This window comes from Trachypithecus francoisi, unplaced genomic scaffold (assembly GCF_009764315.1).
Source record: "Trachypithecus francoisi isolate TF-2019V2 unplaced genomic scaffold, Tfra_2.0 Lachesis_group5, whole genome shotgun sequence".
Taxonomy (NCBI): Eukaryota; Metazoa; Chordata; class Mammalia; order Primates; family Cercopithecidae; genus Trachypithecus; species Trachypithecus francoisi.
Genome location: NW_022681470.1, coordinates 139,330,495 through 139,355,968, shown reverse-complemented (window position 1 = coordinate 139,355,968; position 25,474 = coordinate 139,330,495). Strand labels below are relative to the sequence as shown.

At 52.6% G+C, this 25,474-nt stretch overlaps 2 protein-coding genes across 2 annotated transcripts; both read right to left on the bottom strand.

Moving 5' to 3' along the window:
- Nucleotides 1-227: 227 nt before the first annotated feature.
- On the bottom strand, nucleotides 228-2,868 carry CDKN2D (cyclin dependent kinase inhibitor 2D). The gene is made up of 3 exons (XM_033199834.1): nucleotides 2,743-2,868; nucleotides 2,309-2,464; nucleotides 228-1,180 (listed from the first exon to the last, which is right to left on the bottom strand). Exons 2-3 carry the CDS (start codon nucleotides 2,447-2,449, stop codon nucleotides 821-823), a joined length of 501 nt encoding a protein of 166 aa, XP_033055725.1. The 5' UTR covers nucleotides 2,450-2,464; nucleotides 2,743-2,868; the 3' UTR covers nucleotides 228-820.
- Nucleotides 2,869-6,693: 3,825 nt separating this feature from the next.
- Nucleotides 6,694-24,128, bottom strand: AP1M2 (adaptor related protein complex 1 subunit mu 2). The gene is made up of 12 exons (XM_033197347.1): nucleotides 24,009-24,128; nucleotides 17,814-17,970; nucleotides 17,505-17,572; nucleotides 15,853-15,983; nucleotides 15,598-15,745; nucleotides 15,377-15,503; nucleotides 13,105-13,247; nucleotides 12,628-12,699; nucleotides 11,463-11,621; nucleotides 9,456-9,581; nucleotides 8,969-9,044; nucleotides 6,694-7,107 (listed from the first exon to the last, which is right to left on the bottom strand). The coding sequence occupies exons 1-12, from the start codon at nucleotides 24,048-24,050 to the stop codon at nucleotides 7,085-7,087; spliced, it is 1,272 nt and encodes a 423-aa protein (XP_033053238.1). The 5' UTR covers nucleotides 24,051-24,128; the 3' UTR covers nucleotides 6,694-7,084.
- Between the last annotated feature and the right edge of the window lie 1,346 nt (nucleotides 24,129-25,474).

Sequence of the window (25,474 nt, the reverse complement as noted above, 5' to 3'; positions counted from 1 at the left end):
CTGACATCTGGGGGCCCTTTCTCCACTCGCGGTTTCCTGCTTCCCTTCCGTTCTGACAGCGAAAACCGCTGCCCCACCCAGCTCACTCATCCTGGCGCCCTGGGAATTACTATTCTCTCCCCTCACCCACCGCATCCACGATCCCCGACCCCCGTCCTCATCCCCATCAACATCCGGGATGTGTAACGCTCCATCCCAGACTCAAAAATCTGAAGCCACCCGCGCTGTGATCATGCACAAGTCTTAATTTAATGGGTAAAAACATTAAATTATTACAACATTTTTTTCCAATAAAGCATAATAAATAGAATCCATTTCTTTTAAAACGCTGTACAAGAGACTGGAAAACAAGCTTCCAACAGAATATGAATAACTCATTCTACCTTCTTACTGATTTGGGACTCTCCCCCCACCCCCTATGCCCGAAGCAACGTGCACACTTCAGGTCTCTGAGCACAGCCAGCCAAAGTCACCAGGTTCTAGGCTCCCTGGAGGTGATGACTTCACTCTTAAACGCTCTGCCCTTGGGTCTTGTCTGAGGGCCCAGCAGCCTGGGGCGCAGAAGAAACTGAACCGTTTAGGTGGCTGTGGCCTGCAGGAGCCCTTCTCTGTCCAACACACCAAAAGGAGTGAGAAAAACAAATGAGAAACGTCCCCCAAATACCCACACACCCCGAAAACCAACACCTATAAGTCACAAACTGGTGCTCCTCCCCTACTGCGGCAGTGGGCAGGAGAAACAAGAAGAGAAAGTGTTTCTTCCCCTCTCTTCTGATACATAACCCCACGGGGTTCTCTTCCTGGAGAGAGTGACCCCAGATCACAGCGGGGCCACCATGTGCCCCTGCAGGATGTCCACGAGGTCCTGAGCCCCTCTCTGCAGTGCCAGCTCCAGGGGTGTGAGACCCCTGGCATCCCTGCGATGGAGATCAGATTCAGCTGCCAGAAAGCTGACCACGGCAGTGTGACCCTCTTGCACCGCCAGATGGATGGGAAGTGCCCCGGTGCCATCAGGCGCGTTGACATCAGCCCCGTGCTCCACTAGGACCTTCAGGGTGTCCAGGAATCCAGTGCGGGCTGCGTCATGGACTGGACTGGTGCCGGAGGTGTCCTGGACATTGGGGCTGGCACCTTGCTTCAGCAACTCCAGGGCGATGGCGGTGCTGCCAAACATCATGACCTGTGTGACGGACAGAGGATCAGGAGGTCCTCAAGGGAGGGGGTTCCAAAAAACGGGTTATTGGAGAGAGAAGGGTCATCCAGAAAGAGGCATCTCCCAGGAACAGGAAATGCCAGAGGAGGGGTCCTCTAGTGAACGGAGAAGCTGCATAAGCCCCCAGGGGACTGTTTGAGATGCAGAGAAAAAGTTCTCCTGGGAATAGGGACCCCCCCAAAAGCTGGTCACTCCCTTAAGAATGAGACCCCCCAACCCAGAGAACAGCCCCCATGGAAACTTTCAAGGAACCTAAGACTCTCCCCCAAGGGACCAAAGACGCCCTCCGATACGGGCAATCACCAGGAAATATAAAATCCCCTCCAGGAAATGGGCCCCCACAGATGGAGAACTACCCCCAAAGAATTGATAGTCCTCATAAGGGAAAAGAGATGTCAAAGGAAAGCGAACCCTACCCCCTTCTCCAGGAAATAGCCTCCTCCTATATAATGGTGATGTCACCTCAGAGTACCTGAGAGCTCCCTTCAAGAAGCGGGATTCCAAAAGCAATAATAAGAGAAGAGAAACGAGACTCCCCTGTAAACTGTCTCCCAGGGAATATAGGGATGTCCTGCGATCTGACACTGTTCCTCCACTGGGGCCCCCACACTATAGCTAGGATCCGCATAATCTTTAGGAATGAGGACCCCACCCCCAAGTAACCAGATATGTCTCAGAGAGCCCCCTACAAAATGAGGAACCCCTGGAGACAGGACCTCTCCTTCCAGAGATCGGATCTCCCCATAGAAGCCCCAAGAAACGTGAGCCGTTCCCATGGAAACGGTATCCAAAGGAGCGGAACCCGCACCTACGTAATAAGAACCTCCCCAGGGAAAGCGAATCTTCGGCACTCAGAGAACCAGGACTCCTCCCAGAGAAGATGCTAAAAAGCTTTCCCCTCCCCCCACAACCTAGCCTCAACCACCACCCACCTTCGAAAGGGCACCGTGGGGGAACAATGAAAGCCTAGAGAAGAAAGACTGGTTTCTAGTGGGTCACCACCAGGGCCAGGAGACCAGAGGAGAGGGGCTCTGGGGTCTCGATCCTCACCCCGCCGAGCAGCCCCGCCCCTGACCTGGGCCGGCCCGGCCTCACCTGCAGCGCCGTCTTGCCGAAGCGGTTGAGGGCGTCGGGATGCACCAGCTCGCGGTGCAGAAGGCGGCGCACCTCCTGCACGTCGCCCCGGGCCGCGGCCCCACTCAGCCGGTCGCCGGAGCGGACCTCCTCCAGCAGCATGTCGACACTGACGGCCTGCGAAGCCCCCCGCCCCGTCCCAACCCGGCGCTGTCAGCACGGAACAACCGGCGGGCGCTGGCCCGAGCAGCCCTCCCGGGATGCGGCCGCGGTGCGCCCGGCTGCGCTGCACTCCCGGCCCGGCTTCCCAGCTCAAGACCCCGGCCCTCCCAGCGGGCTCCTCCCCCTGTCAGCCGGAGGCAGGCGAGGGGCTGGGAGCTGGGCCCAACCCTCTGCTGCCCGCCGGGCCCGGCCCGGCGCCCGCCCCTTGGGGGCCGGGTCTCCCCCTAACTCACCCTCCCTCCTCCTTGCCGGGCGGGGTCTGCTCTGAGCCTGCGCCGCCGCCGCCGCCGAGGCAGCAGCCAGGGGGCGGAGCCAACGTGCTCCCGGCCACGCCCCGAACGCCGCGGATTTGTTTTCTTACAAACTCGCTACTGTGTAGCGGATCCGCCTTGCCCGAGGCGCGACCTTACGGCATTCCTCCCGCAGAACCTGCATAACCAATGGCTGCGCGTCGCCGGGGAAATTTCGAGCTCGGCGTGAAACGCGTCGTTCCTGATTGGTCAGAGTTCAGCAACCGATGGACCGCCGGCAATGGCGGGGTTTTCGGTTTTCAAATGAACCCGGCAGGCGGGAAAGACGGCAGCTTTAACTGACCCAGGGAGAAAGGTCAGGGGCAGGGTAGCGCGGGCTGCTCTGGGACCTCGGCGCCTCCTGGGGGAAGGGAGGCAGGGCTGGGGCCACCCAATCCGAGGTCCCACTACTAATAGACATTCATTGGCCCTTACTACGCGCTGGGCGCTTTATTTCATTCATTCATTCATTCACTGTGTGCAGGGGGTGTCCTGGGAGCTGGACGCGCACATTCAAGCAACTAAATAATATTAGATAGTGTCAAGCGCCGTGAAGAAAGGGAAACGGGGAGACGGGGTGGATGAGGAAGGGATCACCCTGACTGGCTCAGACTGAGCCAGGAGGAAAGGAGCCTGCAGCTGCCACGTGGGAAGGCCTGGGAGGGCATAGTGGCAGCCAGACAGGGACTCAGAGATCTTCGCTCAAAGATTTACTTAGTACCTCCTAGAGGTGCCCGAGTGGAGAGCTGGAGAGCACGCCGGCGGCCCCTGCTGCAGGGACACCTATGGTCTGGGGCCAGAGACGATAGTTAATTTTTTTTATTTATGTATTTATTTTTGAGTCAGGGTCTCACTCCCGTCACCCAGGCCGGAGTGCAGTGGTGCGATCACAGCTCACTGCAGCCTCGACTTCCCCGGCTCAAGTGATCCTCCCGCCTCAGCCTCCCGAGTAGCTGGGATTACAGGGCACACTACCACGCCTGGCTAATTTGTATTTTTAGTAGAGACGGGTTTTCACCATGTTGCCCAGGCTAGTGTTTTTTGTTTGTTGTTTGTGTTTTGCTTTTAAATACTTTTTTTTTTTTTAATTTTGGGGTTCTTGCTATGTTGCCCAGGCTGGTCCCGAATTCCTGGGCTCAACGGATCCTTCTGCCTTGGCCTACAAAACTGTTGGGATTACAGGCGTGAGTTCCAGCGCCCCGCCAATAGTTAAATCTTTTTAGAATGGTAGAGGCGACTGACCCAATGAGCCTAGCCGTTGAAAAAGAAAGGCAGGCCGGGCGCGGTGGCTCAAGCCTGTAATCCCAGCACTTTGGGAGGCCGAGACGGGCGGATCACGAGGTCAGGAGATCGAGACCATCCTGGCTAATACGGTGAAACCCTGTCTCTACTTAAAAATACAAAAAACTAGCCGGGCGACGAGGCGGGCGCCTGTAGTCCCAGCTACTCGGAGGCTGAGGCAGGAGAATGGCGTAACCCGGGAGGTGGAGCTTGCAGTGAGCTGAGATCCGGCCACTGCACTCCAGCCTGGGTGGCAGAGCGAGACTCCGTCTCAAAAAAAAAAAAAAAAAAAAAAAAAAAAAAAAGAAAAAGAAAGGCAAAGAGGGCCTCCCTGAGGAGGTGACATTTGATTTGAGACTTAAAGGTGAGGGAGGGAGACTTGTGGTTATATGGGGAAAAGCGCACCAGCTGGGAGGCACAGCAGATGCTGAGGCCCAGAGGTGGGAGTGTGCCTGGTGTGGTACAGAGGAGGGGAGAGCAGGTAGGTGGGGGATCGGGGTGGCAATTGTGCAGATCAAGCCGTGGCTTATTATTATTATTATTATTATTTTTTTTTTTTTGAGACGGAGTTTTGCTCTGTCGCCCAGGCTGGAGTGCAGTGGCGGGATCTCAGCTCACTGCAAGCTCCGCCTCCCAGGTTTACGCCATTCTCCTGCCTCAGCCTCCCAAGAAGCTGGGACTACAGGCGCCGCCACCTCGCCCGGCTAGTTTTTTGTATTTTTTAGTAGAGACGGGGTTTCACCGTGGTAGCCGGGATGGTCTCGATCTCCTGACCTCGTGATCCACCCGTCTCGGCCTCCCAAAGTGCTGGGATTACAGGCTTGAGCCACCGCGCCCGGCCACCCTATTTTTTTTTTTTGAGACAGTCTCGCTCTGTTGCCCAGGCTGGAGTGCAGTGGCGCAATCTTGTCTCACCGCAAGCTCCGCCTCCCGGGTTCACGCCATTCTCCTGCCTCAGCCTCCCGAGTAGCTGGGACTACAGGCGCACACTGTCACGCCCCGCTAATTTTTTTGTATTTTTAGTAGAGACGGGGTTTCACCGTGTTAGCCAGGATGGTTTCAGTGTCCTGACCTTGTGATCCGCCCGCCTCGGCCTCTCCAAAGTGCTGGGATTACAGGCATGAGCCACCGCGCCTGGCCTTTTTTTTTTTTTCTGAGACAGAGTCTCTCTCTGTTGCCCACGCCCGACCAGACCATGACTTTAATAAGATAGAAATGCCGAGCGCAGTGGCTCACGCCTGTAATCCCAACACTTTGGGAGGCTGAGGCAGGTGGATCACCTGAGTTCAGGAGTTCGAGACCAGCATGGCCTACATGGTGAAATCCCGTCTCTATTAAAAAATACTAAAATTGGCCTGGCGCAGTGGCTCACGCCTGTAATCCCAACATTTTGGGAGGCCAAGGAGGGCGGATCATGACGTCAGGAGTTTGAGACCAGCCTGACCAACATGGTAAAACCCCATCTCTACTAAAAATACAAAAATTAGCGGGGCATGGTGGTGCGTGCCTGTAATCCCGCTACTAAGGAGGCTGAGACAGGAGAATCACTTGAACCTGGGAGGTGGAGGTTGCAGGGAGCAGAGATCACACCACTGTACTCCAGCATGAGGGACAGAGCGAGACTTTGTCTCAAAAAAAAAAAAAAAAAAAAGCTGGGCACAGTGGCTGATGCCTATAATCCCAGCACTTTGGGAGGCTGAGGAGGGCAGATCATGAGGTCAGGAGTTCACCAGCCAACATGGTGAAACCCCGTCTCTAATAAAAATACAAAAATTAGGCCGGGCGCGGTGGCTCAAGCCTGTAATCCCAGCACTTTGGGAGGCCGAGACGGGCGGATCACGAGGTCAGGAGATCGAGACCATCCTGGCTAACACTGTGAAACCCCCTCTCTACTAAAAAATACAAAAAAACTAGCCGGGCGAGGTGGCGGGCGCCTGTAGTCCCAGCTACTCAGGAGGCTGAGGCAGGAGAATGGCGTAAACCCGGGAGGCGGAGCTTGCAGTGAGCTGAGATCTGGCCACTGCACTCCAGCCCCGGCGACAGAGTGAGACTCCGTCTCAAAAAAAAAAAAAAAAAAATACAAAAATTAGCTGGGCATGGTATTGGCGCCTGTAATCCCAGCTACTCGGGAGGCTGAGGCAGGGGAATCACTTGAACCCCGGAGGCGGAGGTTGCAGTGAGCCGAGATCGCACCGCACTCCTCCAGCCTGGGTGACAGAGCGAGACTCCGTCTCAAAAAAAAAAAAAAAAATTAGCCAGGCGTGGTGGTGGGTGACTATAATCCCAGCTACTCTGGAGGCTGAGGCAGGAGAATTGCCTGAACCTGGGAGGCAGAGGTTGCAGTGAGCCGAAATCAGGACACTGCACTGCAGCTTGGACTACAGTGAGACTAGCTCAAAAAAAAAAAAAAAAAGAAAAGAAAAGAAAAGAAAGAAAGAAGCGATGCTAACGCACGCCTTCTAGCGGCTTTTGGGGGAACAGACTGGAGGTGGGAAGCAAATCAACAGCAGAGGACCAGGGAGATGACCCGGGACTGAGGAATGGACACGTGTTGCCCACTCCCATTGCAGCACTTCAGTAACGTCCCCATTCAAAAAGCACATAGACAGCTGCTAGATTCATCTTTTTAATGACATCCTAAAATTCAGAGGAGGAGCCAGCGGGGCCTCTGGGCTCAGCAGCTGTGAAGGAGGGACACGCAACACCTGCTAAGGCAGGCCGTTGCAAGAAGGCACTCGCAAGGGGAACTTCAAGCCCCTCTTCTATTTCTTCATGTAAAATCAAGGGGACGGGGAAAGCTCTAAGGGCGAGGGAAGCAGAGAGAGTTTCTCTCCCAACCTATGGAATAAGGAAGATGTGAGGAAGGGGCAGGTGCTGGGAGCAAGAAACTGCCAAATCCAGGACCTGCCTTCACACAGACACACACAGCCCGCACCTTCCCTCCCTCTAAAATCTGCATTTGGGGCTGTAGGGAAGCCCCGTGTTCGAGCCCCCATCTCTTCTCCTAGCTGGTACGAAGTTGGTAATCTGCAGAGAAAGAATGAGGAGGGGCCATCTCAGAAATGGGGAGGGGGGCCAGTCACAGTGACTCACACTTACAATCCTAGCACTTTGGGAAGTCGAGGCGGGCAGATCACTTGAGGTCAGGGGTTTCAGACCAGCCTGGCCAACATGGTGAAACCCCATCTCTATTAAAAATAAAACATTGCCGGGCGCGGTGGCTCAAGCCTGTAATCCCAGCACTTTGGGAGGCCGAGACGGGCGGATCACAAGGTCAGGAGATCGAGACCATCCTGGCTAACACAGTGAAACCCCGTCTCTACTAAAAATACAAAAAACTAGCCGGGCGAGGTGACGGGCGCCTGTAGTCCCAGCTACTTGGGAGGCTGAGGCAGGAGAATGGCGGGAACCCGGGAGGCGGAGCTTGCAGTGAGCTGAGATCCGGCCACTGCACTCCAGCCTGGGCGACAGAGCAAGACTCCGCCTCAAAAAATAAAAAAATAAAACATTAGCTGGGCGCAGTAGTCGGTACCTGTAATCCCAGCTACTTGGGAGGCTGAGGTATAAGAATCGCTTGAACCCAGGAGGTGGAGGTTGCAGTGAGCTGAGATCGTGCCACTGTACTCTAGCCTGGGTGACAGAGTGAGACTCCATCTCGAAAAAGAAAAGAAATGGGGAGGGGGGAAGGAAAAGGGACAGCCTCCCACACCCCCTCAATGTACCCCTATCCCAGCACTTATGATCAACAAGGCTAAGAATGGGGCTAAACACACGCACTGTAACCATAGCAACAAAGTGGTTTCCAGGCAGTAGTTGGGAGTGCTATAGGTTCAGCTCCTTCTCCAAACTCACCACCACCCTAGAGCTGACAACTGCCCCCGCTGTTTTTTCCTTTTTTGAGCCAGGGTCTCACTTTTGCCCAGGCTAGCGTGATCACAGCTCACTGCAGCCTCGACCTCCTGGGCTCAGGCGATCCTCCCACCTCAGCCTCCTGAGTTGCTGGGACTACAGGTGTGCACATCACACCTGGCTAATTTTTTCTTTTTTTTGTGAGAGGGAGTCTCGCTCTGTTGCCCAGGCTGGAGTGCAGTGGCAGAATCTCAGCTCACTGCAAACTCCGCCTCCCGAGCAGCTGGGACTACAGGCACCCGCCACCTCGCCCAGCTAGTTTTTTGTATTGTTTAGTAGAGACGGGATTTCACTGGGTTAGCCAGGATGGTCTCGATCTCCTGACTTTGTGATCTTCCCGTCTCGGCCTCCCAAAGTGCTGGGATTACAGGCTTGAGCCACCACGCCTGGCCCCCGCACCTGGCTAATTTTTATACTTTTTTGTAGTGCAGGGGTTTTGCTGTGTTGCCAAGGCTGGTCTGGAACTCCTGAGCTCAAGCGGTCCTCTCACCTCAGCCTCCCAAAGTGCTGGAATTACAGATGTGAGCCACCACACCCAGCCAACTGCCCCCATTTTAAAGACGTGCAAACCAAGGCCCAGGGTGCCATGACAAGAAGGGGCCGTTTGCTTTTTTTTCCTTTTTTTTTTTGAGACAGGGTCTCTGTCGCCCAGGTGGGAGTGCAGTGGCACGATCTCAACTCACCGCAACCTTTGCCTCCTGGGTTCAAGCAATTCTGCCTCAGCCTCCTGAGTAGCTTGGATTATAGGCACGAGCCACCAGGCCTGGCTAATTTTTGTGTTTTTAGTAGAAACAAGGTTTCACCATGTTGGTCAGGTTGGTCTCCACCCGCCTTGGCCTCCCAAAGTGCTGGGATTACACGCGTGAACCACCACACCTGACCCTCGTTGGTTTTCTGAGCTAGAATGTGGTGGAACCCCCCGAGTCCCTACCCACTGCCTTTGCCTCACCCCATTGTCCCCAGGAGCTGGGCTCCTTACCGCCACTCTGGGTGATATAGCGAACCCAGGGCAGGGCCTGGTAACCACTCTTCTCAATGATCTTCATGTATCGGACCTAGAAGGGAATGAAAAGAAGTGGTCCAGGATTGCAGGAGGGAGGAGGCCAGGGCCAGGGAGAAAGAGATGCTTAGGCCAAGGGGCTACATGGCACAGGCTGGGATCGATGAGGGGACATCACATGGTCTTGGCGGGACAAGGTGGCACAGGCAAGGGAATGGTGAATGGCTTTGGAGGTGGAGAAGGGACAGAAGTGAACAAGCCAGTTGGGAACGAGGTGGCACAGGCCAGGGGAGAGGGAGCTCAGACTGTGGGCAGATAAAGGTAACACTGCTCTAGGGAAAGACCAGGCAACCTTCAGAGGAGTGTTGACACAGGCCAGGGGACTGAGGTGACTTGAGCCAAGGGACAGGAGAGAGGGGAACCCACCAAAGTCAAGGGGAGGAGCCTCCCTGCCCGCTTCTCTCACCTGGATCCCAGAGACAGTGAAGTAGGGGATCTCAAACTTGACCCCGATGGGGGGCCGGCCCTCCACCTCCTCCTTTTCCACGCTGGGGAGGCCAAAGTGGGCTCGCATCAAGTACTCCTTGCCCCCCTGAGGGAACATGGGGGCATTAGGCACACCAGGGCCCCCCTATGCTCCTGAGACCTTCCTTACAGCAACCCCTGGAGCAAGATCTGCTCACAGCCCATTTCACAGACAGGAAAATAAACGCTCTTTAGCCTGGGCAACATAGTGAGATCCCATCTCTACAAAAGTTTAAAAATTAGCTGGGTACAGTGGAACACGCCTGTAGTTTTGGCTACTCGGGAGGGTGAAGCAGGAGGATCCCTTGAGTCTGGGAGTTTGAGGCTGCAGTAAGCCGTGATCGCACCACAACCCCTCCAAGGTGACACTCACGAGGGAAGATTCTGATTGCAAAACCCAGTCAGGGTTTTTTTTCTTTTTTTAACTACCATGTCCTGTTTTACAGGCACTGATGATCCACCTCTCCCAAGATCACGGGGACAAACTAAAACCTCTAGCAGCCAAGGGATGTGGGTCACCTGCCCATTTCACAGATGGGCAAACTGAGCCTCCTTAAGTGAAAATGGGCTTCCCAAACCCACCCAGCTCAGCAAAGCAATAGTGAGGAAGTTGAACCCAGGGCTGGTTTCCTCGAGACATTGGCAGGGGGATATTTAAATCCACTCACTTCCCGTCATGGAAGTTTACCCATCTGTGAAATAGACTGGCCTGGTTTCTAGCTTGATCACTCCCACAGAATAATCACTTGCATACATATGTACCTCCCTGATTTATTTGTATTTCTTTTTTCTTAAATTCTTTTTTTTCTTGAGACAGAGTGTCACTCCGTCACCCAGACTGGAGTGTGGTGGCACGATCTCGGCTCACTGTAACCTCCACCTCCCAGGTTCAAGTGATTCTCCTGCCTCAGCCTCCTGAGTAGCTGGGACTACAGGCACGCACCCCCACGCCCGGCTAATTTTTGTATTTTTAGTAGAGATGGGGTTTCATCATGTTGGTCAGGCTGTTCTTGAACTCCTAACCTCAGGTGATCCACCTGCTTCAGCCTCCCAAAGTGCTAGGATTACAGGTAGGAGCCACCACGCCTGGCCTCTTAATGTTTTTTTTTTTGAGACGGAGTCTCGCTCTGTCACCCAGGCTGGAGTGTGCAGTGGCACGATCTCAACTCACTGCAACCTCTGCCTCCCGGGTTCAAGCAATTCTCCTGCCTCAGTCTCTTGAGTAGCTGGGATTACAGGCATGCACCACCATACCCAGCTAATTTTTTTTTTTTTTTTTTTTTTGAGACGGAGCCTGGCTCTGTCGCCCAGGCTGCAGTGCAGTGGCCGGATCTCAGCTCACTGCAAGCTCCACCTCCCGGGTTTACGCCATTCTCCTGCCTCAGCCTCCCGAGTAGCTGGGACTACAGGCGCCCGCCACCTCGCCCGGCTAGTTTTTTGTATTTTTTAGTAGAAACGAGGTTTCACAGTGTTAGCCAGGATGGTCTCGATCTCCTGACCTCGTGATCCGCCCGTCTCAGCCTCCCAAAGTGCTGGGATTACAGGCTTGAGCCACCGCGCCTGGCCCACCCAGCTAATTTTTATAATTTTAGTAGAGACGGGGTTTCACCATGTTGGTTGGGCTGGTCTCGAACTCCTGACCTCGTGATCTGCCCACCTCTCAACCTCCCAAAGTGCTGGGATTTCAGGCGTGAGCCACTGCGCCCACCTCCTCTTAATATTTTTATGGAGGCAGGGTCTCACTGTGTTCTCCAGGCTGGTTTCCAGCTCCTGGGTTCAAACAATCTGCCATGTCAGCTTCTCAAAGTGCTGGCATTCCAGTCATGAGCCACCACACCTGACTGGGTCTCTGATTTACTCTCTGCCTTGTTCTCATGCCTCCTGGGCAGCCCCTACACTACTCCAGTTCCCTCCACCCCCAGATCCCCCACCGCTCCCTGATGCTTACCGGGAAAGACTTAATACTCCAAATCACGACGTTTCTCTCTGGCACATACTTGGCGCTGCCCACACTGGTCTTGAATTTGGGGGAGTCGGCATCGCTGGGTACAGGCACAGATATCTCCACACCGTTGGCCACTGACTGTTTCTTAAACTGCCCCTTGGCCTGTGAGGGGAGCATGAAGAATTCGCTTGCTCATCCTTCAAATATTCACCAAGCCCTTTTTTTTTTTTTTTTTTTTGAGATGGAGTCTCGCTCTGTCGCCCAAACCGGAATGCAGTGGTGAGATCTCAGTTCACTGAAAGCTCCGCCTCCTGGGTTCACGCCATTCTCCTGCTCAGTCTCCCGAGTAGCTGGACTACAGGCGCCCGCCACCTCGCTCGGCTAATTTTTTTTTTTTTTTTTTTTTTTTGAGACGGAGTCTCGCTCTGCCGCCCAGGCTGGAGTGCAGTGGCCGGCTCTCAGCTCACTGCAACTTCCGCCTCCCGGGTTTACGCCATTCTCCTGCCTCAGCCTCCCGAGTAGCTGGGACTACAGGCGCCTGCCACGTCGCCCGGCTAGTTTTTTGTATTTTCTTAGTAGAGACGGGGTTTCACAGTGTTAGCCAGGATGGTCTCGATCTCCTGACCTCGTGATCCGCCCGTCTCGGCCTCCCAAAGTGCTGGGATTACAGGCTTGAGCACCGCGCCCGGCCTAATTTTTTTTTTATATGTTTAGTAGAGACGGGGTTTCACCATGTTAGCCAGGATGGTCTCGATCTCCTGACCTCATGATCCACCCACCTCGGCCTCCCAAAGTGCTGGGATTACAGGCGTGAGCCACCGCGCCCGGCCAGACTTTGTTTTTTCTTTTTTTTTTTTTTTTTGGAGATGAGGTCTAGCTCTGTCATCCAGGCTAGAGTGCTTGTCTCACTGCACCCTCCTCTTCCTGGGCTCAAGCAATCCTCCCACCTCAGCCTCCCAACTATCTGGAACTACAGGCACTCACCACTGGGCTAATTTTTGTATTTTTTGTAGAAACAGGGTTTCACCATGTTGCCCAGGCTGGTCTCAAAGTCCTGGGTTTAAGTGATCTAATCACCCCAGCCTCCCAAAGTGCTGAGATTACAGGTGTAAGCCACTGCGCCCACCCGAAATCATGCACTGTTAATAAGCGTTCCCCCAAGGCCCACCTTGACCATGATCTCCACGCGGCTGTGGGAGAACTTCTCAATGACAGACTCAATCCAGATCAGTGGCTTGACCTGTGAGAAGAAGGGGGGAGTTCTTAGAGACTCCAGGGTCACTCTCTTTTTTTTTTTTTTTGAGATAGAGTCTCGCTTCTTCACCCAGGCTGGAGTGCCATGGCGTGATCTTGGCTCACTGCAACCTCCACCTCCCGGACTCAAGCAATTCTCCTGCCTCAGCCTCCCCAGTAGCTGGGATTACAGGCATGTGCCACCATGCCCGGCTAATTTTTGTATTTTTAGTAGAGACAGGGCTTCACCCTGTTGGCCAGGCTGGTCTCGAACTCCTGTCCTCAAGTGATCCACCCGACTCAGCCTCCAAAAGTGTTGGGATTACAGGCGTGAGCCACCGCGCTGGGCCCAGCGTCACTCTCCAGCCTACCCCATCCTACCCTACCCACACGTGGCTGGACCCCGCCTCACCTGGGTGCTGAGGCGGTAGGACATGAGCTCAAAGTCACCATCAGGCGGGATGAAGGAGATGGTGCGGTCATTGTCAAAGCGGGAGAGCCGCACGCACTGGTGGAATTTTACATCCTCCAGCTCTACGGATTTATTCTTGCCACCTGAAACTCAGAGTGGAGAGTGCAGAGTGACCCTGGGGACCAGGAAAGCATCCCTATCCCTACCTTCCCTGCCCACCACTATCACCGATTTCACATATGGGGAAACTGGGGCCCAGAGAGGATGAACAAAAACTGGGAGAGTAGAGCTGGAATCTAAACCTAGCATCTGTACCCACAGGGCCTGGCCTTTTTTTTTTTTTTGAGACGGAGTTTCACTCTTGTTGCCCAGACTGGAGTGCAATGGCACGATCTTGGCTCACCGCAACCTCCACTTCCCGAATTCAAGCAATTCTCTTGCCTCAGCCTCCTGAGTAGCTGGAATTACAGGCATGTGCCACCACACCCGGCTAATTTTGTATTTTTTGTAGAGACAGAGTTTCTCCACGTTAGTCAGGCTGGTCTCAAACTCCCGACCTCAGGTGATCCTCCCGCCTCGGCCTCCCAAAGTGTGGAGAAAAGAAAGAGAGATCAGCCTGTTACTGTGTCTATATAGAAGGAAGCAGACATAAGAGACTCCATTTTGTTCTGTATTTGAGATGCTGTTAATCTGTGACCCTACCCCCAACCTTGTTCTTGCAAGAGACATGTGCTGTGGTGACTTAAGGTTTAAAGGATTTTGGGCTGTGCAGGATGTGCTTTGTTAAACAAGTACCTGAAGGCAGCTTGCTGGTTAAAAAGTCATCACCATTCTCTTAATCTCAACTACCCAGAGACACGTACACGGCCAAAGGTCGCAGGGACCTCTGCCTAGAAAAGCTAGGTATTGTCCAAGGTTTCTCCCCATGTGATAGTCTGGAACAATGCTGTTAAAAGGTTTATGGAGATGTTTGCATATGTATATCAAGGCACAGCATTTTCCTTTGAACTTATTCATGTCACAGAGATCTTTATCCATATGTCTTACTGCTAATTTTCTACCTACAATGATCCTATTATCCTGCTACTTCCTTTTCTTTAAGATGGTAAAGATAATTATCAATAAATACTAAGGGAACTCAGAGACCGGTGCAGGCGTGGGTCCTCTGTAAGCTGAGCGCCGGTCCCCTGGGCCCCACTTTTCTTTCTCTATACTTTGTCTCTGTGTCTTATTTCTTTTCTCAAGTATCTTGTTCCACCTAACGAGAAACACCCACAGGCGTGGAGGGGCAGGCCACCCCTTCACCAAAGTGCTGGGATTACAGGCATGAGCCACTGTATCTGGCAGTGTCTGACTTTTAAATATGATGCTGAGGCCGGGCGTGGTGGCTCACACCTGTAATCCCAGCACTTTGGGAGGCCGAGACAGGTGGATCACAGGGTAAAGAGACCGAGACCATCCTGGCCAAAGTGGTAAAACCCCGTCTCTTCTAAAAATACAAAAAAAAATTAGCAGGGCGTGGTGGCACTTGCCTGTAGTCCCAGCTACTCGGGAGGCTGAGGCAGGAGAATCGCTTGAACCCAGAAGGCAGAGGTTGCAGTGAGCCAAGATCATGCCACTGCACTCCAGCCTGGTGACAGAGCGAGACTCCATCTCAAATAAACAAATAAATAAGATGCTGAGCCAGGCACAGTAGTTCACACCTGTACTCCTAGCACTTTGGGAGGCCAAGGCAGGAGGATCGCTTGAGGGCAGGATATTAGACCAGCCTGGGCAACAAAGCGAGACCTCCGTCTCTATAAAAAATTTAAAAAGTAGGTGGTCCATGCCTGTGGTCCCAGCTATTCGAGAGGCTGTGGTGGGAGGATCACATGAGCCTCGGAGGTCAAGCCTGCAGTGAGCTATGATTACACCACTGCACTCCAGCCTGAGCGACACAGCAAGACCCCATCTCTAAATAAATAAATAAATAAATAAGATGCTATTATGTCTCCTCCTCCCAGTAGGATGTCATCTCTGTAAGAACGAGAGTTTGTCTTATTCTTCACTGCTGTGTCCTCAGAGCCTAAAACTGCAACTGGCACCCAGCAGTCGCTCAATGATGAAACAGCCTTTGCAAAGTCAACCGCTGGCTGCAATACTGGCCGTGACCAGCAGATGGAGAGGGAGCGCTTATTTCAAAACCGGCCGCGATTCTATCTAAGTCCCCACGTGGGCCGGGTTTGCGACTCCCCTGTGCACTTCTCAGAAGAAAGGTCCCCTAAATACTTACGGCCAGTGAGCTCGAAGAGCACGCGGTCATTGAGGCCCAGCCGTAGCTCTGGCATTCCCGACAGAAACACCTTGAGCTTGATGGTACCAACGATCTCGCTCAGCAGGACGCTGCCGTTGGCGTTGACCTGAGGATGGATGTGGGGGGTGGTCAGCAGGCATCCAGCTCCCTCTCCCGCAGCCAGGCCCTGGAAGGGGTGCGGGGGAGGTATGCGGGCTCACCAGCAGGTTGACAGACTCTATGACATCAATGAAGACCTCGTTCTTCTTATACTTGATACCCTCAGAGCGCCAGGACACAGCGTTAGTGACAGTGGGTGGCACCCGTGACTTGCCTGTCTCCAGCTTGTTGCTCTGCTGAGTGATGTACCTGGAGTGAGGGTGGTAGGGACAAGCAGCTGGACACAGGGACACCTCTGTGGACCTCCTCCAGTTACTTATATCCACAGTCCAGCCTGCCCCCAGGGGTCCACTCACTCCTGCAGGATCTTGCTGTCAGTGGTCTGCGGGAAGCCAAAGTCCATGAGCTCATCCAGCAACTCATAGACGATGACAAAGTTGTCCCGGATGCTCTCCTCCTCCAGCTCCTTGAAGTATTCGCAGAATACCTGGGGGTCAGGGTAGAGAGACACCCACAAAAGTGTGGCTAAGGGCTGAGCACAGTAGCTCATGCCTGTAACCCCAGCACCTTGGGAAGCCAAGGCACAAGGATCACTTGAGGTGAGTTCAAGACCAGCCTGGGCAACATAGTGAGCCCCTATCTCTAACAACAAAAATTGTATTAGGAGGTCGAGGCCTCAGTGGGCCATGAGGATGCCACTGCACTCCAGCCTGGGCAACAGAATAAGATCCTGTCTCAAAAACAAAAAAGGCCGGGCATGGTGGCTCATGCCTGTAATCCCAATAATGGGAGGCCAAGGCAGGCAGATCACTTGAGGTCAGGAGTTTGAGACCAGCCTAGCTAACATGGTAAAACCCCGTCTCTACTAAAAATACAAAAATTAGCCAGGCATGGTGGCACCTGCCTGTAATTGCAGCAACTAGGGAGGCTGAAGCAGGAGAATTGCTTGAACTCAGGAGGTAGAGCTTACAGTGAGCTGAGATTGTGCCACTACACTCCAGCCTGGGCAACAAAGCGAGACCCTATCTCAAAAAAAAAAAAAAAAAAAAGAAAAGAAAAGAAAAAGTGTGCTGAATGCTTGAAAAAGTAGGCAAAAAAGGCTGGGTGTGGTGGCTTTTTTTTTGAGACTAAGTCTCACAGTGTTGCCCAGGCTAGCGTGCAGTGGTGAGATCTCGGCTCACTACAACCTCCGCCTTCCAGGTTCAGGTGATTCTACTGCTTCAGCCTCCCCAGTAGCTGGGATTACAGGTGCATGCCAGCATGCCCGGCTAATTTTTGTATTTTTAGTAGAGACAGGATTTCTCCATGTTGGCCAGGCTGGTCTCAAACTCCTGACCTCAAGTGATTTACCTGCTTCAGCCTCCAAAAGTGCTTTGATAGAGGCGTGAGCCACCGCGCCCAGCCTCTACTAAAAAATTTTTTTTAATTAGTGGGGCATGGTGTCTCAAAAAAAAAAGAAAATAAAGAAACAAGCCAGGCATGGTGGCTCACACCTGTACTCACAGCACTTTAGGAGGTGGGTGGATCACCTGAGGTTAGGAGTGTGGGTGGATCACCTGAGGTCAGGAGTTTGAGACCAGCCTGGCCAAATACAAAAAATTAGCTGGGCATGGTGGCACATGCCTGTAATCCCAGGTACTCAGGAGGCTGAGTCAGGAGAATCCCTTGAACCCAGCAGGCAGAGGTTGAGGTGAGCCAAGATTGTGCCATTGCAGCCTGGGCAACAAGAGCAAAACTCTGTCTCAAAAGAAGGGAGGGGTCCAGGTGCGGTGGCTCATGCCTGTAATCCCAGCACTTTGGGAGGCCAAGGCAGGAGGATTACTTCAATCCAGAAGTTCTAGAACAGCCTGGGCAATATAGCAAGACCCCGTCTCTACCAGAAAAAAAAAAAAAAAAAAGAAGGCCCAGAGAGATCTGGGAAGGCTTCCTATCAGAAAAGGATCTTGAAAGAAGCTGGCAAGAGGGGTAGACAGACAGACCAGTCAGCCAATGGGAGGCTAGTACCTACCTCTATTGTCTTATACAGGAAAGAGTACACCAGGGAGGCATTGGCATTCTTCGATGTGGTGGCCACCACTGGGGGCAGCAAGGTTAAGGAAAAGGTGCCATTTATGGAGGAGTAAATGGAATACCGACCCCGAACCTCCACCCTGTCCCTTGCCACCACCCTCATCTCTACCTGCCCCTGCCCCCTAGCCTGAGCCACAGAGATGTGCTGGGCAACGCCTGTCCTCAGCCCACCCTCTCTCAGCCTGAGCTGCCACCATCGCCGATACCCCCCACACCCACCCCCAGGGACACCACGTGAGGTGGATACAGTAGAGGTTGCTGTGTTTGATCCATAGGAAGTGGACCTGGCCATGGCTCAGCAGCGGGGCCAGGGCACCTTCCTCCTCCCTCTGTACCAGCAGAGGCATGAAGTGCTCAATCTTGCTCATGGCCACATCGCCCTTGTAATTGCGGCTGATCAACGGCTGAGGGTGGGAGGAAACGACCCGGTCACCACCAGCATCTAGGAGCCTACCACGCTGCGGAGGCACAGTGCCTGGTTCTGACCCTACTTCCTAGCTGAGGGGCTTGGGCAAGGCTCTGCCTCCTTGTGCCTGTTTCCCGCTCTGTAAGATGGGAGTGTGATGACAACAGCTAAATGGGTCTAGGACCCTCACTAAGCGCCAGGCTGTGTTTTAGTAAAGAGTAGGCGACGGCTGGACACAGTGGCTCATGCCTGTAATCCCAGCATTTTGGGAGGCTGAGGTGGGTGGATCATTAGGTCAAGAGATCAAGACCATCCTGGCCAACATGGTGAAACCCCGTCTTTACTAAAAATACAAAAAATTAGTCAGATGTGGTGACGCGCGCCTATAGTCCTAGTTACTCGGGAGGCTGAGGCAGGAGGATCACTTGAACCTGGGAGGCGGAGGTTGCCATGAGTCGAGATCGCGGCACTGCGCTCCAGCCTGGCGACAGAGCAAGACTCCGTCTCAAAAGAAGAAAGAGAAAGAGGCCGGGCGCGGTGGCTCAAGCCTGTAATCCCAGCACTTTGGGAGGCCGAGACGGGCGGATCACGAGGTCAGGAGATCGAGACCATCCTGGCTAACACGGTGAAACCCCGTCTCTACTAAAAATACAAAAACTAGCCGGGCGAGGTGGCGGGCGCCTGTAGTCCCAGCTCCTCGGGAGGCTGAGGCAGGAGAATGGCGTAAACCCGGGAGGCGGAGCTTGCAGTGAGCTGAGATCTGGCCACTGCACTCCAGTCCGGGGGCGACAGAGCGAGACTCCGTCTCAAAAAGAAAAAAAAAAAAAAAAAGAAAGAGAAAGAAAGGAGAGAAAGCGAGGGAGGGGGGGAGAAGGGCAGGCAGGCAGGCAGGAAGACAGGCAACTAAACAAGAGTAGATGTTGCTTAACTTAGTTCTTTTTTTTTTTTTTTTTTTTTTTTGAGGCGGAGTCTCGCTCTGTCTCCGGGACTGGAGTGCAGTGGCCAGATCTCAGCTCACTGCAAGCTCCGCCTCCCGGGTTTATGCCATTCTCCTGCCTCAGCCTCCTGAGTAGCTGGGACTACAGGCGCCCGCCACCTCGCCCGGCTCATTTTTGTATTTTTAGTAGAGACGGGGTTTCACCGTGTTAGCCAGGATGGTCTCGATCTCCTGACCTCGTGATCCGCCCATCTCGGCCTCCCAAAGTGCTGGGATTACAGGCTTGAGCCACCGCGCCCGGCCCTCTAACTTAGTTCTTGCCACAACCCTGTGGGGTAGATGTTATCATCATCTCAATTTATTTTTTTTTATTTTATTTTTTTTTTTTTTGAGACGGAGTCTCGCTCTGTCGCCCAAGCTGGAGTGCAGTGGCCAGATCTCAGCTCACTGCAAGCTCCGCCTCCCGGGTTCACGCCATTCTCCTGCCTCAGCCTCCCGAGTAGCTGGGACTACAGGCGCCCGCCACCTCGCCCGGCTAGTTTTTTGTACTTTTTTTAGTAGAGACGGGGTTTCACTGTGTTAGCCAGGATGGTCTACGATCTCCTGACCTTGTGATCCGCCCGCCTCGGCCTCCCAAAGTGCTGGGATTACAGGCTTGAGCCACCGCGCCCGGCCCATCATCTCAATTTAACATAGGAGAAGTGAGATTAGAAACCATGTCGGTTGGAAGCATATGGAAACTGGGGATTGATCTAAGGCATCCTGGGTCCAGAATCCCTGCTGTTGCCCCAGACTTCATTTGCACCAAAGTGGGATTATTTTTTTAAAAAAAGAAAGAAAAAGAAAGAAAGAAAAGTCCAGGTGCAATGACTCACTCATGTAATCCCACTGCTTCGGGAGACCGAGGCAGGAGAATCGCTTGAGGCCAGGAGTTTGAGACCAGTTTTGGCAACATAGCAGGATCCCCCTACAAAAAATTTCAAGAATTAGCTGAGCATGGTGGCCTGCACCTGTGTAGTCACAGCTACTCTGGAGTCTGAGGCAGGAAGATCGATTGAACCTAGGAGGTTGAGGCTGCAGTGAAGTGTGATCATACTACTGCACTCCAGCCTGGGCAACAGAGTGAGACCCTGAAGAAAAGAAAGAAAGAAGAAAGAAAGAAGAAAGAAGAAGGAAGGAAGGAAGGAAGGAAGGAAGGAAGGAAGAAGGAAGGAAGGAAGGAAGGAAGGAAGGAGAGAGAGAGAGGAGAGAGAGAGAAAAGGAAAGGAAGGAAAGGAAGGAAGGAAAGGAAGAAGGATAAAAAAAGGAAAAAGAAAAATGATTGTTCATATGATCGTGCCTGGTAGTCAGGAAGCCATCCATAATAGTGAACACTTCTGGCCGGGTGCGGTGGCTCACACCTTTAATCCCCGTACTTTAGGAGGCTGAGGCAGGCGGATCATGAGGTCAAGAGATCAAGATCATCCTGGCCAACATGGTGAAACCCCGTCTCTACTAAAAAAATAAAAATTATGCCGGGCGCGGTGGCTCAAGCCTGTAATCCCAGCACTTTGGGAGGCTGAGACGGGCGGATCACGAGGTCAGGAGATCGAGACCATCCTGGCTAACACGGTGAAACCCCGTCTCTACTAAAAAAATACAAAAAAAATTTAGCCGGGCGAAGTGGCGGGCGCCTGTAGTCCCAGCTACTCGGGAGGCTGAGGCAGGAGAACGGCGTGAACCCGGGAGGCGGAGCTTGTAATGAGCTGAGATCCGGCAACTGCACTCCAGTCTGGGCTACAGAGCGAGATTCTGTCTCAAAAAAAAAAAAAAAAAATTAGCTGGGTATGGTGGCACGTGCCTGTAATCCCAGCTACTCGGGAGGCTGAGGCATGAGAATCACTTGAACCCAGGAGGTGAAGGTTGCAGTGAGCTGAGATCACACCAGCCTGGTGACAGAGCGAGACTCCATCTCAAAAAAAAAAAAAAAAAAAAAAAGAGTTACTACTTCCAAGGTTGTTTCGTCCAGCGTCTGAACAGGGAGGACCCGTGACAGATTCTCAAACATCTTAGTTCTCACTATTAATATTAACGGGGGCCGGGTGCGATGGCTCAAGCCTGTAATCCCAGCACTTTGGGAGGCCGACATGGGCGGATCACGAGGTCAGGAGATCGAAACCATCCTGGCTAACACGGTGAAACCCCGTCTCTACTAAAAATACAAAACACTAGCCGGGTGAGGTGGCGGGCGCCTGTAGTCCCAGCCACTTGGCAGGCTGAGGCAGGAGAATGGCGTAAACCGGGAGGAGGAGCTTGCAGTGAGCTGAGATCCGGCCACTGCACTCTAGCCTGGGCGACAGAGCGAGACTCTGTCTCAAAAAAAAAAAAAAAAAAAAAATTAACGGGAGGCCAGGTGCGGTGGCTCACACCTGTAATCCCAGCACTTTGGGAGGCCGAGACGGTAGGATCACGAGGTCAGGAGATCGAGACCATCCTGGCTAACATGGTGAAACCCTGTCTCTACTAAAAATACAAAAAAATTAGCCGGGCGCAGTGGCAGGCACCTGTAGTCCCAGATACATGGGAGGCTGAGGCAGGAGAATGGTGTGAACCCGGGAGGCAGAGCTTGCAGTGAGTGGAGATCATGCCACTGCACTCCAGCCTGGGCAACAGAGAGAGACTCCATCTCAAAATAAATAAATAAAAAATAAATAAATAAATAAATAAATAAATAAATAAATATTAACGGGAATATTATTTTCTTTTTTTTATTTTTTATTTTTTATTTTTTATTTTTTATTTTTTTTTTTTTGAGATGGAGTCTCGCTCTGTCACCCAAGCTGGAGTGCAGTGGCCAGATCTCAGCTCACTGCAAGCTCCGCCTCCCGGTTCCCGCCATTCTCCTGCCTCAGCCTCCCAAGTAGCTGGGACTACAGGCGCCCGCCACCTCGCCCGCTAGTTTTTTGTATTTTTAGTAGAGACGGGGTTTCACCGTGTTAGCCAGGATGGTCTCGATCTCCTGACCTCGTGATCCGCCGCCTCGGCCTCCCAAAGTGCTGGGATTACAGGCTTGAGCCACCGCGCCCGGCCGGGAATATTATTTTCACCGCCACTCTTATTTTGGCTATTAAATGACAAGACAGGCTGACTGCTGTGGCTGACACCTGTCATCCCAGCACTTTGGGAGGCTGAAGCAGGGGATAGCTGGGGCCCAGGAGTTCAAGACCATCCTGGGCAACATAGCAAGACCCCATCTCTACAAAAAAATAAAAAATATAAATAGGCCAGATGTAGCCGGGCGCAGGGGCTCGCGTCTGTAATCCCAGCACTTTGGGAGGCCGAGGTGGGCGGATCACGAGGTCAAGAGATTGAGACCATCCTGGCCAACATGGTGAAACCCCATCTCTACTAAATATACAAAAAATTAGCTGGGCGTGATGGCACGCGCCTGTAATCCCAGCTACTCAGGAGGCTGAGGCAGGAGAATCACTTCAACTCGAGAGGTGGAGGTTGCAGTGAGCCAATATCATGCCATTGCACTCCAGCTTGGGCGACAAGGTGAGACTCCGTCTCAAAAAAATAAAAAATAAAAATACAAAAATTAGCCAGGCATGGTGGCACACACCTGTAGTCCCAGCTACTCGGGAAGCTGAGGCAGGAGAGCTGCTTGAACCTGGGAGATGGAGGTTGCAGTGAGCCAAGATGGAGCCACTGCACTCCAGCCTGAGTGACAGAGCAAGACTCCATTAAAAAAAAAAAAAAAAAGGCCGGGCGCGGTGGCTCAAGCCTGTAATCCCAGCACTTTGGGAGGCTGAGACGGGCGGATCACGAGGTCAGGAGATCGAGACCATCCTGGCTAATGTGGTGAAACCCCGTCTCTACTAAAAATACAAAAAACTAGCCGGGCGAGGTGGCGGCGCCTGTAGCTACTCGGGAGGCTGAGGCAGGAGAATGGCGTGAACCCGGGAGGCAGAGCTTGCAGTGAGCTGAGATCTGGCCACTGCACTCCAGCCTGGGTGACAGAGCAAGACTCCGTCTCAAAAAAAAAAAAAAAAATTAAAAATAGCCGGGCATGGCTGGGCGCGGTGGCTCACGCCTGTAATCCCAGCACTTTGGGGGGCCAAGGCAGGTGGACCACCTGTGGTCAGGAGTTCGAGACCAGCCTGCCCAAGATGGTGAAACCCCATCTCTACTAAAAATACAAAAAAATTAGCCTGGTGTGGTGGTGGGCACCTGTAATCCCAGCTACTCGGGAGGCTAAGGCAGTAGAATCGCTTGAACCTGGGAGGCAGAGGTTGCAGTGAGTCAGATAGCACCACTGCACTCCCGCCTGAGTAACAAGAGTGAAACTCCATCTCAAAAAAAAAAAAAAAAAAAAAGCCGGGCATAGAGGAGTCAGCCAGCAGCCCCAGCTACTCAGGAGTTTGAGACCAGCTTTGGCAACATAGCGGGATCCCTCTGCAAAAAAATGTCAAGAATTAGCCAGGCATGGTGGCCTGCACCTGTGTAGTCACAGCTACTCCAGAGACTGAGGCAGGAGGATCGCTTGAGCCCAGAAATTTCAGGATGCAGTGAGCTATGATTGCACCACTACACTCAAGCCTGGCAGACAGCAAGAGACCCTATCTCCAAATTAAAAAAAGACAAGAGGAATAAAAGGACTTCAGGAAGAGGCAAGGCAGCCACAGATCGAGGGAGTTAAGAGGCCCCTGTTCCAGTTGCCTTCCCCAGGTATTAACACTGTGGATGCCGACGGTGACGGAGATAATTTCAAGTTGCTGAGTCCCTAATATTTCCAGAAAAGCCACTGTGCTAAGTAGTTTACACGCAGTGAGTTGTATTAATTCTCATTGGGTGGGGACCTCTGTTGCTCCCATTTTTATATACAGAGAAACTGAGGCCCTGGGAGGCGAACGCCTTGGCCTCAGGCACAAAGCGAGTGAATGCTGGAGGTGGGATTTGACCCGGGATTTCCAGGGATTGCGGGGACGGTGGGGGGGGGGGGGGTGTTCCCAGGCCCATTGCTGGGGCCTCCGTGGCCTGCGCGGAGGGGTCGCCCCTGAATCCCCGGGAGCGAGACCTCACCTGTCCGTCTCCCAACTCCTCATGCCCAGCCTCACCTTGCCCTTGACGTCGAGAATGAAGACAGCCGAGGCGGACATGGTGGCGGTTGAGGGACCTAGCAGGCGGGGAGGGAGCACCAGGAGGCGACGGCGGCGTCGCTTCCTTCTTCCTGCGGAAGCGCCTGCGCCCAGGTGAGAGCCCAGGTGTGTGCGTCTTAAAGGGGAGGCGGCCAGGTGAGCAGCGCTGTCGGCCAACGTGAAGACCGCTGCGGGGCCGGGAGAGGTACTGCGACTTCAGATGCGTCTGCTGCCCCCCTTCACTTTCCCTAGCCACCCAGCAGTAATGACGGGTGGAGACCCCAGACCAGTCATCCATCCTTCCATCCATTCATTCATCCTTCCTTTCATTCATCTATCCATTCATCCATCCATCCATCCATCCTTCCATTCTTGCATTCATTAATCCATCCATTCATTAATCCATCCATGCATCTACTCATTTAGCCATTCATTAATCAATATTCCATCGATTTATTGATCCATCTATCGATTCGTCATCCATTTATTCATCCATTTTTGCATTCATTTATTTATTCATCTATCCATTATCCATCCATCCATCCATTAATTTATTCATCCATTCATTCATCCATTCTAACATTCATCAATTTATTCATCTATCCATCCATCCATCCGTTCATCCATTCTTGCATTAATTTATTCATCTAAACATTCATCAATCCATCCATCCATCCATTCATCCATTCTTGCATTCATTAATTCATATATCCATTCATCCATTCTTGCATTAATGTATTCATCTAAACATTCATCAGTCCATCCATCCATCCATCCATCCATCCATTCATCCATTCTTGCATTCATTAATTCATCTATCCATTCATCCACCCATCTATCCATCCATTCATTCATCCTCTCATTAATTCATCCATCCATTCATCTTGTTTCTCCTCTGTCTCACCCACACATGTCAGCCCCAATACAACAGGGACTTTGTCTTGTTCATGTTTATGTCCCTAGTGCTCAGCACTGAGTGCTCAAAATTTGTCCAATTCATTCATTCACTCATTCATATAATAAATTTTACTAGTGAATTTTACTGAGTGAATTTGAAGTACTAATTCATTCAGTAACAGGAACTGTGGACCAGGACAAATGTACTTGCTTTTATTATTCTTACAAATTACTCTTATTCATTCCAAAAAACCTTTTTTTTTTTGAGATGGAGTCTCGCTCTGTTGTCCATGCTGGAGTGCAGTGGTGTGATTTTGGCTCACTGCAACCTCTGCCTCCCAGGTTCAAGCAATCCTCCTGCCTCTAGTAGCTGTCATTACAGGCAAGTGCCGCCACACCCGGCTAATTTTTTTTTTTTTCCTTTTTTTTTGAGACGGAGTCTAGCTCTGTTGCCCAGGCTGGAGTGCAGTGGGGTGATCTCGGCTCACTACAAGCTCCGCCTCCCGGGTTCACACCATTTTCCTGACTCAGCCTCCGGAGTAGCTGGG